At 38.7% G+C, this 16,918-nt stretch overlaps 1 protein-coding gene across 1 annotated transcript in view; it reads right to left on the bottom strand.

Annotated features, from left to right (window-relative positions):
- The window catches only part of TM9SF2 (transmembrane 9 superfamily protein member 2), an 80,546-nt gene that overhangs the window by 41,073 nt on the left and 22,555 nt on the right, over window positions 1-16,918 (bottom strand). The window contains exons 6-10 of the mRNA XM_070083940.1: window positions 15,019-15,142; window positions 11,010-11,152; window positions 3,187-3,366; window positions 2,387-2,531; window positions 1,306-1,483 (exon numbers count right to left, since the gene is read on the bottom strand). Of these exons, the coding sequence (XP_069940041.1) occupies window positions 1,306-1,483; window positions 2,387-2,531; window positions 3,187-3,366; window positions 11,010-11,152; window positions 15,019-15,142 (770 nt within the window). The remainder of the gene's footprint in view (window positions 1-1,305; window positions 1,484-2,386; window positions 2,532-3,186; window positions 3,367-11,009; window positions 11,153-15,018; window positions 15,143-16,918) is intronic.

Below are 16,918 nucleotides of genomic sequence, written 5' to 3'. Positions count from 1 at the left end.
GACCAAATTCTTAGCTATTTCGCTAGTATTTTATCAACTGAGCACAAGAAATCACCCAGTCAACTGTTACAACTACCCAATAAAGTGATCGGAAATTGATAATTTGGCCAATTTAACACAAAGTTCAAAATATTCCAATTTCAAAATAGGGTTCAGAATAAACAATGCATGTATTCCTGGCACTATAATTACATTTCCTCTGTTCATTAGTTATATTTTCAGGCTTTACAAATGAATTCCATTTTGATTTCTTATTCACATATTGAATTTTTATTCACACCAAAAAATGAAAGATTTACTGTTAAGCAATATTGTAATAATTGTATAAGTAATATCACCACATTCGTGAAAGTATATCAGACCCATCAGCTGATGTGTATTAGATGCGTGACATCATTTGTTTACTCTTGAACATCAGCAAAAATTGAACATTTTCACTATTTTGAGTTCAGTTTCAAGCCATTTTCATTACTAAAACCAATCAAAATCATCTCTATTTCTGTAAAATATCTTTCATTCTATCAAACAAGATCAAGAAATCGTGAATACAACTGTAAAAAATATTTGAAAAAACACTACAAAATCAATGTTTTAATCCAAAATTATGGTCGCACTGTTTTTTCTCATTATGCACTGTGTGCTGCTGGATTTGTTTTATGTAGTGCACACTTACCACATAGATGTATATTCTCTCATATCTAGGCCAAAATTTACCGCTCACAGCTTATCTGAGTGAACTGAGCTCACAGTGTAGATCTACGGCTTGGACCCTGGCCTCAAAGCTGTAGATCTATGGGATGGACCCTGAAAGGGTTAAATTGTAAATGCTCTTAAACTCTGGTATTCAGCAGCATCTTAATCCACCAGAGCCAAGTATTCAACACTTTTACTGAAGCCTATTTCATGGATAGCTTCAGTTATCTCTTTGTGGTTCTGAAGATTATCCTCCCCATGGCCCAGTCTCAGAGCAGGCCTCTTAAGTTGCTATTAGTGGTTCTGGAGATAATATTCCCTAACAGGTTTGTGTGAGTGGCTCTGATAAAAGTGAGTGGAGGCAAGCGTTTTTTATTGACTTGTGCTATTGGAGTGTGAGCAAGGTAAGATTTATGAAGAAATTCAGGGAAACCTGTTAGCTGGACTTGGCAAGACATGGTTGATTTAAAAAAAATAATGGTCAATAAACATTTCAATAGTTCCTACATGATGAATGTTCTGTCATCCGCAGCTTCACGACTGACGTAACCACCAGAAACCTAACCCTCACAAATTGTGACTCTCAAGTGTAACGTCATCATATTAACTAACCCAGGACATAACATAGAAGTCAGAATGACATTCGTTTTCCACTTTTCTCCACCAAAACTCTTATAGAGGCGAGCAGCAATGTAGCCTGCAGGGAAACCCAGACACACGTAGAGCACCAGGGCACATGTCATCAATGCTCCACGGTTGGCCGGTGACAGGAAGCCCAGGCAGGCAAACACTGTAATATAAACTTCTGTTGTACATATATGCTATTACAAACACGTCATTATTTAAACCACGGTACAGGTGGGGATTGAACTCATGGTGGTCACAGTGGTGCCTATGCTAACCTTCCTATGGTGTATAAATATACCTAGTTGGATGAATCTTATTGTAGCCAGCTGAATAATGCATCGATCTGGAGTTTTACGACGCACTCATCACGAGTTCAATCCTTGACTATACCATGGTTTCTTTGCAATTGTGTCAATACAATTTCTTGAGTCAAGTCATTATTTACATAGTTATTTTGTCAATTCTTAATAATTTATATTTTTTTGATAAACATATTCATTTCGCATACAAACATCCTCGTGTAATATCCAAACATCTTCAATATTCAAACCATCTTCATTTAATATCCATTTAATATTTCATTTAACATCAAAATGTTTTGGAGCATCAACTCCCATCATTTGTAAAGAACAGAAGGTCACAACACCACAACTGGAACAATACACACGCAACTTGCACATCAGAGAATGAAACTCAAAAACAACATATCGCTGGAAACATTGTCATAAATTTCATTCTCCTATGTGCGGGTTATTTATGTATCTCCTTCATCAGTGCTAAAACAATCAATAACTATTATCCAGCAGAATAACTAGTCTATATCAAAATAAAAGCTTCAATACAAATTTTAAAAAAATTAAATATAAAAAATACACAAAAAAGGCTAACATTACTTAATCTAACCACACATTTATACTATAAGGTTATATACTCATAATACATAAAACACATTGTGCATAACAAACAACATTCATTATCATATCTATTTCAAAAAAAAAAAAAGGAAATATAAAATATATATTATGTATACAAAAAAGGTTATTGGAAAGTTGGGTTGCATACATACAGAGTGTGATCAAGGTCATGATGAAGACCTGAGAGCCAGAACCGACCAAGACGGAGAGCAACATGCCGCGGCGAGGTGGACGGAACACGTCTCCGTGGACCAGCTTCCAGCCGTACTCTTCCTGAGCATCCTCTCCTGCATCAATCTACAGTGCAGAGGTGGAAGAGAATAGGATGTAAGGCGATACAATTATCAGATGATGAACTAACACACATGTGCGACACATAGGTATCTCTCTCCAGTTTTAACACAGTGACGCACAAAATAAAGATACCCAAGTAATGTACAAAATAAAGATACCCCGGTGATATACAAAATAAATATACCCCAGTGATGCACAAAATAAAGATACTAAGGTGTTATACTAATTATTCCTGGTTACACTTGCAGGCTTATCATCTGAAAGTGAGTAATAATCAGCACCATGAGCTGAGGGACTGCCCACCTAAAACTTGTTTCTTCCTGAAGGCTGAGGGACTGACTGCCTCATACATATCTCTCCACTATTTGTACTGTCTCCAGTATTTAAGTCATAACTATATTGTAACTGAAAAATCTCTTGGCAATACATATCCAAAGTGTTGGACATGTATCTTACTCATCAACTTGTTGGTATTCTACATCATTTATAAATGATATTACCAAGTACTGACAACCCTTGTTTTGTTAGTATAGAATGTCCCTGTGTAATGTACGTGGTTGTAGCAAACAATGTCTTTGTGTAACGAGCCTGGTTGTAGCAAACAATGTCCTTGTGTAATGTATGTGGTTGTAGCAAACAATGTCCATGTGTAACATACCTGGTTGTAGCGAGCAATGTCCTTGTGAAGTGTACGCAACATGATCATGGCCACCATGCCAGAGAGAAAGAGCACGATCACCAGGGAGTTGAGAATACTGAACCACTGAATGTTGGTGTGAGGCATGGAGTCCAGGATGTAGTCCCAACGAGACGACCAACGGTTGTTCCCGGTGCTCTTCTACAAATGGAACACAACAAATTAAAATCAATGAAATGTTTAAAAAAAAAAAAAAAAGGAATCAGAGGTGATATACAGTATATATAATTAAAACGACTTCGAAGAAGAAGAAGAATTTTATGAATGTAGTTGAGACATGCTTACTGTGGTGAAAAAGACTGTGATTAAGGATACATAAACAAGCAAGTACTTAAGACATATAATACACACACATTTTGGTCCTGAGACTTGGTTCACTTCAAGGTCCCAGTAATATGAACAATCCCTTCTTACTGGAGATACTTAATAACCAGGATCTTGGTATAAAGACACAGATAGCAAGAGGAGACTTATTGGTAGAGCACATAATGTTTCACCTACGTGTGACTCTGTCAAGACTTAACAGTGAAACTTTCTTCTTTCTTCCAACACACCGGCCGTATCCCACCGAGGCGGGGTGGCCCAAAATGAAAAACGAAAGTTTCTCCTGTTACATTTAGTAATATATACAGGAGAAGGGGTTACTAGCCCCTTGCTCCCAGCATTTTAGTGGCCTCTTACGACAAGCATGGCTTACGGAGGAAGAATTTCATTCCACTTCCCCATGGAGATAAGAGGAAATAAACAAGAATTAGTAAGAAAATAGAAGAAAACCCAGAGGGGTGTGTATATATATGCTTGTACAAGCATGTGTAGTGTGACCTAAGTGTGTAAGTGAAACATCATGGTAATACAGGTCTCCTCTGTGTATGTTTCTTTTTACCACCTGCTGACAATGCCATACTTCAAGTGGGATCTTATAATTTTAGGTATAACTTACTATAGGTGGATGAAATACCAAATCCAAATGTTTTATTGAAATGTTTCTAGCTAGAGTTCGTCACGGCCACGCTGGCAGGAGATTCATCTGTAAAAACTTGCATTTGTGGTCACAGTGGTGCCTTTGCTAACCTTCCTATGGTGTAGAAATATACCTAGTTGGATGAATCCTATTGTATCCAGCTGGCATAGTCACTAACGCATTGTTTTACAACTCACTCACCACAAGTTCAATCCCCACCCGTACCGTGGTTTGTTTGCAATCAGATCATTACAATCTCATTTCTGTGCATAGCTGTATTAAGTCATGATTTGATAAAGCTCTATACAGAGCACATCTTTGTCTCAAGCCAGCATTAAGCCAGCAGACTGCTGAACCAGCCAGACTGGGAAACACCCTAAAGCTTATATTTACAAACAATGAGGACCTGGTCCAAGACATAACTGTGTCAAAGACTGTAGTCTCAGACTACATCACAAGAAGAGGTTCAGACCTACATACACGGTGGTCTGGAACAGAAAAACACAAATACTCAAAAGGGCAAATTTAACAAATTCAATTTCAACAAGAACACCAATTAGGACCAAAAAATCATGACCTAAATAAGATGTGCTGAGAAAACAACTTAATAAGATGTAAACGAGTTACAGGAAGATGAGCTCTTTGGCACTCAAAGTATGTGCCAGATACATATCCTACAGCATAGGATTTGAAGATGCAAACTCAAGGGAGAGATGCTCCCTCTACAGGCAATGACAATGAATAACATGTTTTCTGAAAGGCAGCAGGCTCTGTGAAGCACAGAAGGAAACTCTGGCAGATATACAGTAAATAAAGTTTTCCACTGGGCCTCAGATAATATTATAATGATTAACGAGGACAAGTTTCTGTTGTTCTTCTACAGAAGAATGGAGGAAACAGACTGTAAAGGGGTACAGGACAAACTCAAATCATTCAACAGAGTGAGACTTGGCACTAAAGCTCTCAGAAGACATCTCATTCAAAGATCACTATAATGTTGCCACTGCTACTGAAAGGAAAATGATAGGATGGATAATTAGAACTTTCAAGACAAGGGATACTGAACCAATGATGACACTCTTCAAATCACTTGTTCCCCCCAGGCTGGAATACTGCTGTATACACTAACAACTCTCTTTAAGGTTGATGAGACTGCTGAGCTATTAAACATTTACTGCCACAAATAGGTACTCCTCACTTAACAACCAAGTCCGTTCCTAAGAGTAGGTCGGTAAGCAAATTGATCATTAAGCGAGGAGCCGCCCTTACCGATATTTCAACCTTAAAATATTTGTAATCTTAATGTAGGGTGAGAGTTGAGTAGTATTTATTGTAGGAAGAGGAAGAAGAGGAGGAAAGAATGGAAGCTAGTGTGTCCTCAAGTTTGTATTGTGGTAAAAGCTTTACACACGCATCTAAAATAAACCAGCGTGAACCAACCGTAAGTGTAAGGGAATTAATATGCTTTGACTTTGTTTACATTCTCGGCATCTCTCTCTTTTTTTTTTTTTTTTTTTTACACAGGGTTTGACAAGGTTAGGCTAAAGATCTCTAGCTTTATTGACAAGCTATTTACAGGTTAAGGGTTCCCAACTTTATTGACAAGCTAAGAGCTGTTACCTACATCAGCTCATTTGAAAACATTTTTATTGTTATGAAACATACAGGTAGGAAACAGGATGAAGCTGGAGCCATCTGTGGGCCAGCATTTTCATTTGATCAACTGATTTTATCTTGTCAACATCATAATGCTGTACGAATGTGTTCCATACTCAAGTCATCCTGGGGATAAATGATCTCAGATAAAGTGATGTTCTGGAGAAGGTACAGCCAGAGTGAAGTTGCTGCTTTCTGCCCGTTTTGTGGTATAGAAGCTTGCTTCACGCTGTCCTCGAAGTGGATCCAAGTGTGGTCTCTTTCTCATTTCACTCTCTCATTCTCTCTCTCATTTCACTCTCATTTCTCTCTCATTTCTCTCTCTCTCTCTCTCAATTCTCTCTTTCTCATTTCTCTCTCATTTCTCTCTCATTTCTCTCTCATTTCTCTCTCATTTCTCTCTCATTTCTCTCTCATTTCTCTCTCTCTTTTCTCTCTCTCTCTCTCTCATTGACAATGGCAATCTCCAAGACTACATCTGTCATCTAAAAATTTGTACTTTACTGTGCACCCGAGTTGGAAGTGCAGCAGCACTTGGAAGAGGAAGAAGAAGGAAGAATGGAAGAAGTAAATAAGAAATTCACTGTAAAGGGGTTAGCTGTTTTTTGTCTGTGTTTATATTCTCGGCATCTCTTTCGTTTTCTATTTCATTATTAAACTCAGTGAATAAGGTATGTCGATGGTAATACTAATAATTAATAATTAATAATAATAATCCCTCTGGGGTAGGTTTGGCAGCTTGGTGAGCTACCAAACCTACATGAAATATGTGACGTTTAAACCACCCCAGAAAGATTATTAATATTATTAATCATTATTATTACCATTGACATACCTTGTTCACTGAGTTTAATAATTTCTAACACCAACCCTTACAAGAAATTGTAAACGAAAGAGATGCCGAGAATGTAAATACACAAACGAGTGCACAGTGTGTACTTCATCTATTCTTTCCTCTTCTTCCTCTTCCAAATGCTGCTGAATTTCCAACTCTATCTTGTACTATGGGGTACAAAATAAAATACAAATTTTTTTTTATATTTTTATTAACACACTAGCCGATTCCCACCAAGGCAGGGTGGCCCGAAAAAGAAAAACTTTCATCATCATTCACTCCATCACTGTCTTGCCAGAAGGGTGCTTTACACTACAGTTTTTAAACTGCAACATTAACACCCCTCCTTCAGAGTGCAGGCACTGTACTTCCCACCTCCAGGGCTCAAGTCCGGCCTGCCGGTTTCCCTGAATCCCTTCATAAATGTTACTTTGCTCACACTCCAACAGCACGTCAAGTATTAAAAACCATTTGTCTCCATTCACTCCTATCAAACATGCTCACGCATGCCCGCTGGAAGTCCAAGCCCCTCGCACACAAAACCTCCTTTACCCCCTCCCTCCAACCTTTCCTAGGCCGACCCCTACCCCGCCTTCCTTCCACAACAGACTGATACACTCTTGAAGTCATTCTGTTTCGCTCCATTCTCTCTACATGTCCGAACCACCTCAACAACCCTTCCTCAGCCCTCTGGACAACAGTTTTGGTAATCCCGCACCTCCTCCTAACTTCCAAATTACGAATTCTCTGCATTATATTCACACCACACATTGCCTTCAGACATGACATCTCCACTGCCTCCAGCCTTCTCCTCGCTGCAACATTCATCACCCATGCTTCACACCCATACAAGAGCATTGGTAAAACTATACTCTCATACATTCCCCTCTTTACCTCCAAGGACAAAGTTCTTTGTCTCCACAGACTCCTAAGTGCACCGCTTACCCTTTTCCTCTCATCAATTCTATGATTCACCTCATCTTTCATAGACCCATCCACTGACACGTCCACTCCCAAATATCTGAATACATTCACCTCCTCCATACTCTCTCCCTCCAATCTGATATCCAATCTTTCATCACCTAATCTTTTTGTTATCCTCATAACCTTACTCTTTCCTGTATTCACTTTTAATTTTCTTCTTTTGCATACCCTACCAAATTCATCAACCAACATCTGCAACTTCTCTTCAGAATCTTCCAAGAGCACAGTGTCATCAGCAAAAAGCAACTGTGACAACTCCCACTTTATGTGTGATTCTTTATCTTTTAACTCCACGCCTCTTGCCAAGACCCTCGCATTTACTTCTCTTACAACCCCATCTATAAATATATTAAACAACCATGGTGACATCACACATCCTTGTCTAAGGCCTACTTTTACTGGGAAATAATCTCCCTCTTTCCTACATACTCTAACTTGAGCCTCACTATCCTCGTAAAAACTCTTCACTGCTTTCAGTAACCTACCTCCTACACCATACACCTGCAACATCTGCCACATTGCCCCCCTATCCACCCTGTCATACGCCTTTTCCAAATCCATAAATGCCACAAAAACCTCTTTAGCCTTATCTAAATACTGTTCACTTATATGTTTCACTGTAAACACCTGGTCCACACACCCCCTACCTTTCCTAAGGCCTCCTTGTTCATCTGCTATCCTATTCTCCGTCTTACTCTTAATTCTTTCAATAATAACTCTACCATACACTTTGCCAGGTATAGTCAACAGACTTATCTCCCTATAATTTTTGCACTCTCTTTTGTCCCCTTTGCCTTTATACAAAGGAACTATGCATGCTCTCTGCCAATCCCTAGGTACCTTACCCTCTTCCATACATTTATTAAATAATTGCACCAACCACTCCAAAACTATATCCCCACCTGCTTTTAACATTTCTATCTTTATCCCATCAATCCCGGCTGCCTTACCCCCTTTCATTTTACCTACTGCCTCACGAACTTCTCCCACACTCACAACTGGCTCTTCCTCACTCCTAGAAGATGTTATTCCTCCTTGCCCTATACACAAAATCACAGCTTCCCTATCATCATCAACATTTAACAATTCCTCAAAATATTCCCTCCATCTTCCCAATACCTCTAACTCTCCATTTAATAACTCTCCTCTCCTATTTTTAACTGACAAATCCATTTGTCCTCTAGGCTTCCTTAACTTGTTAATCTCACTCCAAAACTTTTTCTTATTTTCAAAAAAATTTGTTGATATCTCACCCACTCTCTCATTTGCTCTCTTTTTACATTGCTTCACCACTCTCTTTCTCCATATACTCTTCCCTCCTTGTATCACTTCTACTTTGTAAAACCTTCTCATATGCTAACTTTTTCTCCCTTACTACTCTCTTTACATCATCATTCCACCAATCGCTCCTCTTCCCTCCAGCACCCACTTTCCTGTAACCACAAACTTCTGCTGAACACTAACACTACATTTTTAAACCTACCCCATACCTCTTCGACCCCATTGCCTATGCTCTCATTAGCCCATCTATCCTCCAATAGCTGTTTATATCTTACCCTAACTGCCTCCTCTTTTAGTTTATAAACCTTTGCCTCTCTCTTCCCTGATGCTTCTATTCTCCTTGTATCCCATCTACCTTTTACTCTCAGTGTAGCTACAACTAAAAAGTGATCTGATATATCTGTGGCCCCTCTATAAACATGTACATCCTGAAGTCTACTCAACAGTCTTTTATCTACCAATACATAATCCAACAAACTACTGTCATTTCGCCCTACATCATATCTTGTATACTTATTTATCCTCTTTTTCTTAAAATATGTATTACCTATAACTAAACCCCTTTCTATACAAAGTTCAATCAAAGGGCTCCCATTATCATTTACACCTGGCACCCCAAACTTACCTACCACACCCTCTCTAAAAGTTTCTCCTACTTAAGCATTCAGGTCCCCTACCACAATTACTCTCTCACTTGGTTCAAAGGTTCCTATACATTCACTTAACATCTCCAAAAATCTCTCTCTCTCCTCTACATTTCTCTCTTCTTCAGGTGCATACACGCTTATTATGACCCACTTTTCGCATCCAACCTTTACTTTAATGCACATAATCCTTGAATTTACACATTCATATTCTCTTTTCTCCTTCTATAACTGATCCTTCACCATTACTGCTACCCGTTCCTTAGCTCTCTCTCAGATACTCCAGATTTAATCCCATTTATTTCCCCCCACCGAAACTCCCCTACCCCCTTCAGCTTTGTTTCGCTTAGGGCCAGGACATCCAACTTCTTTTCATTCATAACATCAGCAATCATCTGTTTCTTGTCATCCGCACTACATCCACGCACATTCAAGCATCCCAGTTTTATAAAGTTTTTCTTCTTCTCTTTTTTAGTAAAAATACAAATAGAAATACAAATTTATAGACAAAATATGTAATTTTGGAGATTGCTCGACACTCAGACACTTCACTGCCATTTCCAAGACAGAAGTTCTTGTACAGCATACAATACCGACTGGTCAGAGAGAACTGGTTGCAAGTCAGAGTGGTTGTTAAACAGGTAGGCTGTTAAGTGAGGAATGCCTGTACATTCAAACATCTGAACTACTGGGAACTCTTAAGTCTCTTCAATTGTATTCCTTGGAATGTAAGTGAGAAAGGAACATCACCATGCAAAATACCTCCAATAAAAAAACAGGGGCACAATAAGTACACTAAGAGAGAATGCAATGAGTGTCAGAGATCCCAAACAATTTAATGCCCTTGAAAAGTTTCTCAGATCAGTTCCTGATCAGCTGGGCTGTGGTATGCACACTGGACAGTGTGTGGCCAGCAGTAACAGCCTGGTTGATCAGATCTTTATCAACCAGGAGACCTGGTCTGGGACTGGGCCATGGAGGCACTGACCTCCAAAAGCATCCATTGGGTATCCTTCAGGTGACAGAAGCTTTTTCTGCATTTGTCTCTGTTTAAAAACTAACTGAAGTTAAACTCTTTATTAATGCATTAATGGGGGGAGGAAATTGGTTGGTAATGGTGATTGGGGGGGATGATGGAAATAAGACAACTCTGCAATCAACGGACTTTGTTATTTCCAAATCAGATGACCCAGCACATTCTGTCCTCTATTTCCAAAGACCATTAAATGGAGGGCTTCTATTAATCTTATGACTTATTGGTAGTTTGTCCAAAGTGATTTGCATCTAACTTTATAAACTCTACATAAAGGGGCCCCTTGTATGCTGTACATGTATTCCACTATTTAAGCATGGGTGACTTGAACCTTGTGGAACTAAAATATTTATTTACTGTTTACTTACTGACATTATTGCTAGCACTCACTGTGAAAGTTACGCTGTAAGAATATTTGATCTCTATTTTGTTCTTGAATTCTGCACTGATGCCCATGACCTCTGCTGTATCACACGAGTCTTCATCTTTACCCCCTGCTATATGTTTAATACTTCTTGGCATGACACGCACAGCTGAAACATTAAGTAAATATGAGGCCAACAAGCAAGCAAACTTTATAAATAGCACCCTTATACTGATGGAACTGGACATGAATGCATTCCGTTATACCGACATTAACTTCCTGTATCTACACCATCTCTTTCAATTGTCCTATAAACTTAAGAAATCCTACCTAACTGAAGATCAATGAATCAGTGTGAAGAATTAATATATACTTAAAACTGTACTACTGTTCACTTAGCTACTTAATAACCCATGTCTAGTTCTTAAGTAGTCTTTATGCAATAGAACTGCAACATATGATAGTGGCTAGGGTGTTCGGGAGAGGGGTGAGATTAAATTTTGGGGAATCAAATTCAAAATGGGAATTGACACAGTTACTTTTTGCTGATGATACTGTGCTTATGGGAGATTCTAAAGAAAAATTGCAAAGGTTAGTGGATGAGTTTGGGAATGTGTGTAAAGGTAGAAAGTTAAAAGTGAACAAAGAAAAGAGTAAGGTGATGAGGGTGTCAAATGATTTAGATAAAGAAAAATTGGATATCAAATTGGGGAGGAGTATGGAAGAAGTGAATGTTTTCAGATACTTGGGAGTTGACGTGTCGGCGGTTGGATTTATGAAGGATGAGGTTAATCATAGAATTGATGAGGGAAAAAAGGTGAGTGGTGCGTTGAGGTATATGTGGAGTCAAAAAACGTTATCTATGGAGGCAAAGAAGGGAATGTATGAAAGTATAGTAGTACCAACACTCTTATATGGGTGTGAAGCTTGGGTGGTAAATGCAGCAGCAAGGAGACGGTTGGAGGCAGTGGAGATGTCCTGTCTAAGGGCAATGTGTGGTGTAAATATTATGCAGAAAATTCGGAGTGTGGAAATTAGGAAAAGGTGTGGAGTTAATAAAAGTATTAGTCAGAGGGCAGAAGAGGGGTTGTTGAGGTGGTTTGGTCATTTAGAGAGAATGGATCAAAGTAGAATGACATGGAAAGCATCATATAAATCTATAGGGGAAGGAAGGCGGGGTAGGGGTCATCCTCAAAAGGGTTGGAGAGAGGGGGTAAAGGAGGTTTTGTGGGCAAGGGGCTTGGACTTCCAGCAAGCGTGCATGAGCGTGTTAGATAGGAGTGAATGGAGACGAATGGTACTTGGGACCTGACGATCTGTTGGAGTGTGAGCAGGGTAATATTTAGTGAAGGGATTCAGGGAAACCGGTTATTTTCATATAGTCGGACTTGAGTCCTGGAAATGGGAAGTACAATGCCTGCACTTTAAAGGAGGGGTTTGGGATATTGGCAGTTTGGAGGGATATGTTGTGTATCTTTATATGTGTATGCTTCTAAACTGTTGTATTCTGAGCACCTCTGCAAAAACAGTGATAATGTGCGAGTGGGGTGAAAGTGTTGAATGATGATGAAAGTATTTTCTTTTTGGGGATTTTCTTTCTTTTTTGGGTCACCCTGCCTCGGTGGGAGACGGCCGACTTGTTGAAAAAAAAAAAAAAAAAAAAACTGCGTTATTTGTATACTGCAGAAAATAAATTTGTACTTGTATTAAGATGTTATGTGCCATGGACCTCATTCACTTCAAGTACATTCAAGGTCCAAGGACAGAACTGTCTTCAGTAAAGGTGTGGAAATTTTTTTAATTTTCCTAAATTCAGCACGTATGAATTTGAATAATATAATAATTAAGTATTAAATGTGATGTTGATTTGACCCTTCGATAAATTTTATGTGAATGAGGGTGCAGCAGCCGCGGAGTAATACACGCGAGATGCCATAATTAATTTATGTGTACACTGCTTTGTGCTAATGGTGAAGTTTAATCCGGCAACATCAAGGCCACAATTGAGAGGATCGGCCTGAACTTGTAACTGGAACCTTTATTAATGACCTCCTGCTGAAGAATAGGAACAGGAACAAGCCTGCGTGGTGCTCCGTGGCCTGGTGGTTAAAGCTCTCGCTTCACACGGTGAGTGTGGGGGTTCAATTCCCAGTGAGGGTAGCACTGGGTGTGTTTCTTTACACTGGTTGTCTATGTTCCCCATCAGTAAAATGGAAACCTGGGTGTTAGTCAACTGGTTTGGTTCACATCCTGGGACAAAACTGACCTGATTTGCCCAAAATGCTCTGCATAACAAGCAGCTTTCTATACAGCAGTATGTCACTGATGTCAGCTAGGCCTGTATACCTTGTACATGTACTTGTTGAAATGAAGATATTATTATTATTGTTATTATTATCATTGTTGTTATTATAACAGGGTGATGAGAATGGAAAATGAATGATCCAGCATCATCGTAGCTCACCCCAGGGAAGTACGCCATTTACTTAACAGTCTACACTGACTGGCCAGTTATTCTATTTGTTATGTAGGCATTAGGGTGTGTTGCACCAGCAATATGCATCTTCCAGTAATTAAATGGTGAGTGTTCAGGTTAAATTTTCCTTTCTTTCTATTGGTATAATTTGCACGAATCAGTAGTTAGATGTTGTGGACCCATCGAACCATTTACAAGTCATAAACCCAATAAAAAGATGTCCTTTTAATTGTCAGCAGTCATTTGCCTTCTTACTACAATCTACATTAAACTCAACAAATTAAATGGTTTGCAATAATGAAGTTTAAAATTCATCTACTACCCGAGGGTTATTAAGACTGCACATAACCTGTTCACTTCCAGTCAAAAATTTACATTAACACCTAAAATAGGGATTAAAGTAAACTCAAGTGTATATACAGAGCATTTACACCTCTTGGCATATATACACAGAGATTTACACTTCTTGGTATATGTACACAGAGCATTACACCTCTTCGTATATATACACAGCATTACACTTCTTGGTATATATAGCATTACACTTCTTGGTATATATACACAGAGCATTACACCTCTTGGTATATATACACAGGCACACACATCTGATATACATACACCTCTTGGTGTATATACACTGAGACACACCTCTCAGCACATATACACTGAGAAACATACACCTCTTGGTGTATATACAGAGATATACACCTCTTGGTGTATATACAGAGATATACACCTCTTGGTGTATATACAGAGATATACACCTCTTGGTGTATATATAGAGATATACACCTCTTGGTGTATATACAGAGATATACACCTCTTGGTGCATATACAGAGATATACACCTCTTGGTGTATATACAGAGATATACACCTCTTGGTGTATATACAGAGATATACACCTCTTGGTGTATATACAGAGATATACACCTCTTGGTGTATATACAGAGATATACACCTCTTGGTGTATATACAGAGATATACACCTCTTGGTGTATATACAGAGATATACACCTCTTGGTGTATATACAGAGATATACACCTCTTGGTGTATATACAGAGATATACACCTCTTGGTGTATATACAGAGATACACACCTCTTGGTGTATATACAGAGATATACACCTCTTGGTGTATATACAGAGATATACACCTCTTGGTGTATATACAGAGATATACACCTCTTGGTGTATATACAGAGATATACACCTCTTGGTGTATATACAGAGATATACACCTCTTGGTGTATATACAGAGATATACACCTCTTGGTGTATATACAGATATATACACCTCTTGGTGTGGGCTTTAATTAAAAGCCCATTTTAGGAGATTTACTCTATTTCTTGGATAATAAAATACGTATAACCAGGAATGATTGGTCATGCTCTACTACCAGTGTTAATGTATCAACACATGGTCTACTACAAGTATTAATGTATCAACACATGGTGTAATATCTATTTTAATGTATAACCATGGATATCCTAGGATACATAATTTACTCTCTATGATAATGCATCACATTATCAGTAATGTTCGACACAATTACTCACAGAGAATGCGTCCTCCGGGACCATTGAGAGAAGCGCCCCAATCTTCATTGTCACCACTATGGTAGGTGATGTTCAGGTCCACGTGGTTGAAAATGTAGTAGGTGCTGGGATCTTTGTAGCGTTTCTGTAGCAAGGAAATGACAACTCTGGTCAACGGTTGATGGTGGGTTTATGGGATTTATGACCTAGCTACTATACAAGGCTTATTAAGGCTACGTGCAACCTTTTCACCACCAGACAAGAATACTTCAATCTCTAAAATAGGAATTAAAGTGAATTCTCAGCATATATACATTGAAATCTTTCACACTTGTTTTGGCAACGTTTCTGATATGTGCTGGTAGCAGGATGAACAGTGTTAAACCATGCATGTTGACAAAATGTTCTCTTATTGTGCCCGTGATTCCCCCCACTTTCACTGAGCCTATTTTACACTTCCATCCATATTTCTCATTTAATACATTGTAATGATAGTGTGAAGATCTGGACTAGGCCCTTAAGTATCTTTCACATAAATATTACATCTTCACTCCTGAGAATACATTTCAAGTGCTTTCAGGCATTCCCACTAGTTTAAATGTTACATTTATTGTTTGTAGGCAGTAAATGACCTCTGTACATTTTGCAGATCTGCTCCCTCTCCTGCCTTGATAAGTAGTGTGAGCCTGTTAGTCTTAATTCTCCTGAAGAAAAAAATGAGAGAACTAAAAATATAGTGAAACAAAAAAAAAAAAATCTTACAAATAAAATGGTAAAAACAAAAGCATTCAGTGCAAAAAAAAATCAATAATAATACAGTAGGGTCCCATATCCAAGGGGGATACATTCCAAGGACCTGCTGTGGATACCAAAACCATGGATAGCAGCAAGTAAGTCTTATTATAAAATTTAATTGATAAAGTATGCACAATAAGTGGAGAATTATCACTTTTTCACCGGTAGGAAGCACTTCACTCCTCCTCTTAGGCTTTGAAGAAACTGCTCTAAGGCCATTATTATATCAAATTATGAGGTATTTTTGGGACACAGTAAACCATGGATAACTGAAACCGCAGATACCGAATCAGTGGATACAAGGGTGTAAATGTTGCAGTTTTTTAACTGTAGTGTTAGTGAACCTCTGGTAAGACAGTGTTGGAGTGAATGATGAAAGTTTTTCTTTTTCGGGTCACCCTACTTGGTGGGAGACAGCCGATGTGTTAAAAGAAAAAAAAACAAAAAAAAAACGATAATTTTTTTATTAATACATCGGACATTTCCCACCAAGGCAAGGTAACCCGAAAAAGAAGAAACACTTTCATGATCATTCACTCCATTACTGTCTTGCCAGATGTGTGCCTACACTAAAGTTAAAAAACGGCAATATATCAACACCCGTCCTTCAGAGAGCAGGCACTGTACTTCGCACTTCCCAGACTCAAGTCCGGTTAACCAGTTTCCCTGAACCCCTGAACTGTGTCACGCTCCAACAACACATCAAGTCATAAAAGCCATCTGTCTCTACTCACTCCTATCTAACACACTCATGCACGTTTGCTGGAAGTCCAATCCCCTCACACACAAAACCTTCTTTACCCTTCCATCCAACCATTCCTCCTTACCCTGTCTTCCTTCCACTTTAGATTTATATGCCCTCCAAGTCATTCTATTTTGTTAAATCCTTTCTAAATGTACAAACCACCTCAACAAACCCTCCTCAGTCCTTAGAATAATATTTCTGTAAATCCCACATTCCCTTCTGATCTCCAAGCTATGGATTCTCTGCATTATATTCACACTGCGCATTGCCCTCAGACACAACATCTCTGCCTCCAGCCTTCTCCTTGCTGCAACATTCACCAACAATGCTTCACACCCATATAAGAGCATTGGTACCACTATACTTTCATGCATTTCCCTC

Source organism: Cherax quadricarinatus, chromosome 11, assembly GCF_038502225.1.
Source record: "Cherax quadricarinatus isolate ZL_2023a chromosome 11, ASM3850222v1, whole genome shotgun sequence".
NCBI classification, from domain to species: domain Eukaryota; kingdom Metazoa; phylum Arthropoda; class Malacostraca; order Decapoda; family Parastacidae; genus Cherax; species Cherax quadricarinatus.
The sequence above is the reverse complement of the archived record's forward strand: the minus strand, read 5'-3'. Positions and strand labels throughout refer to the sequence as shown.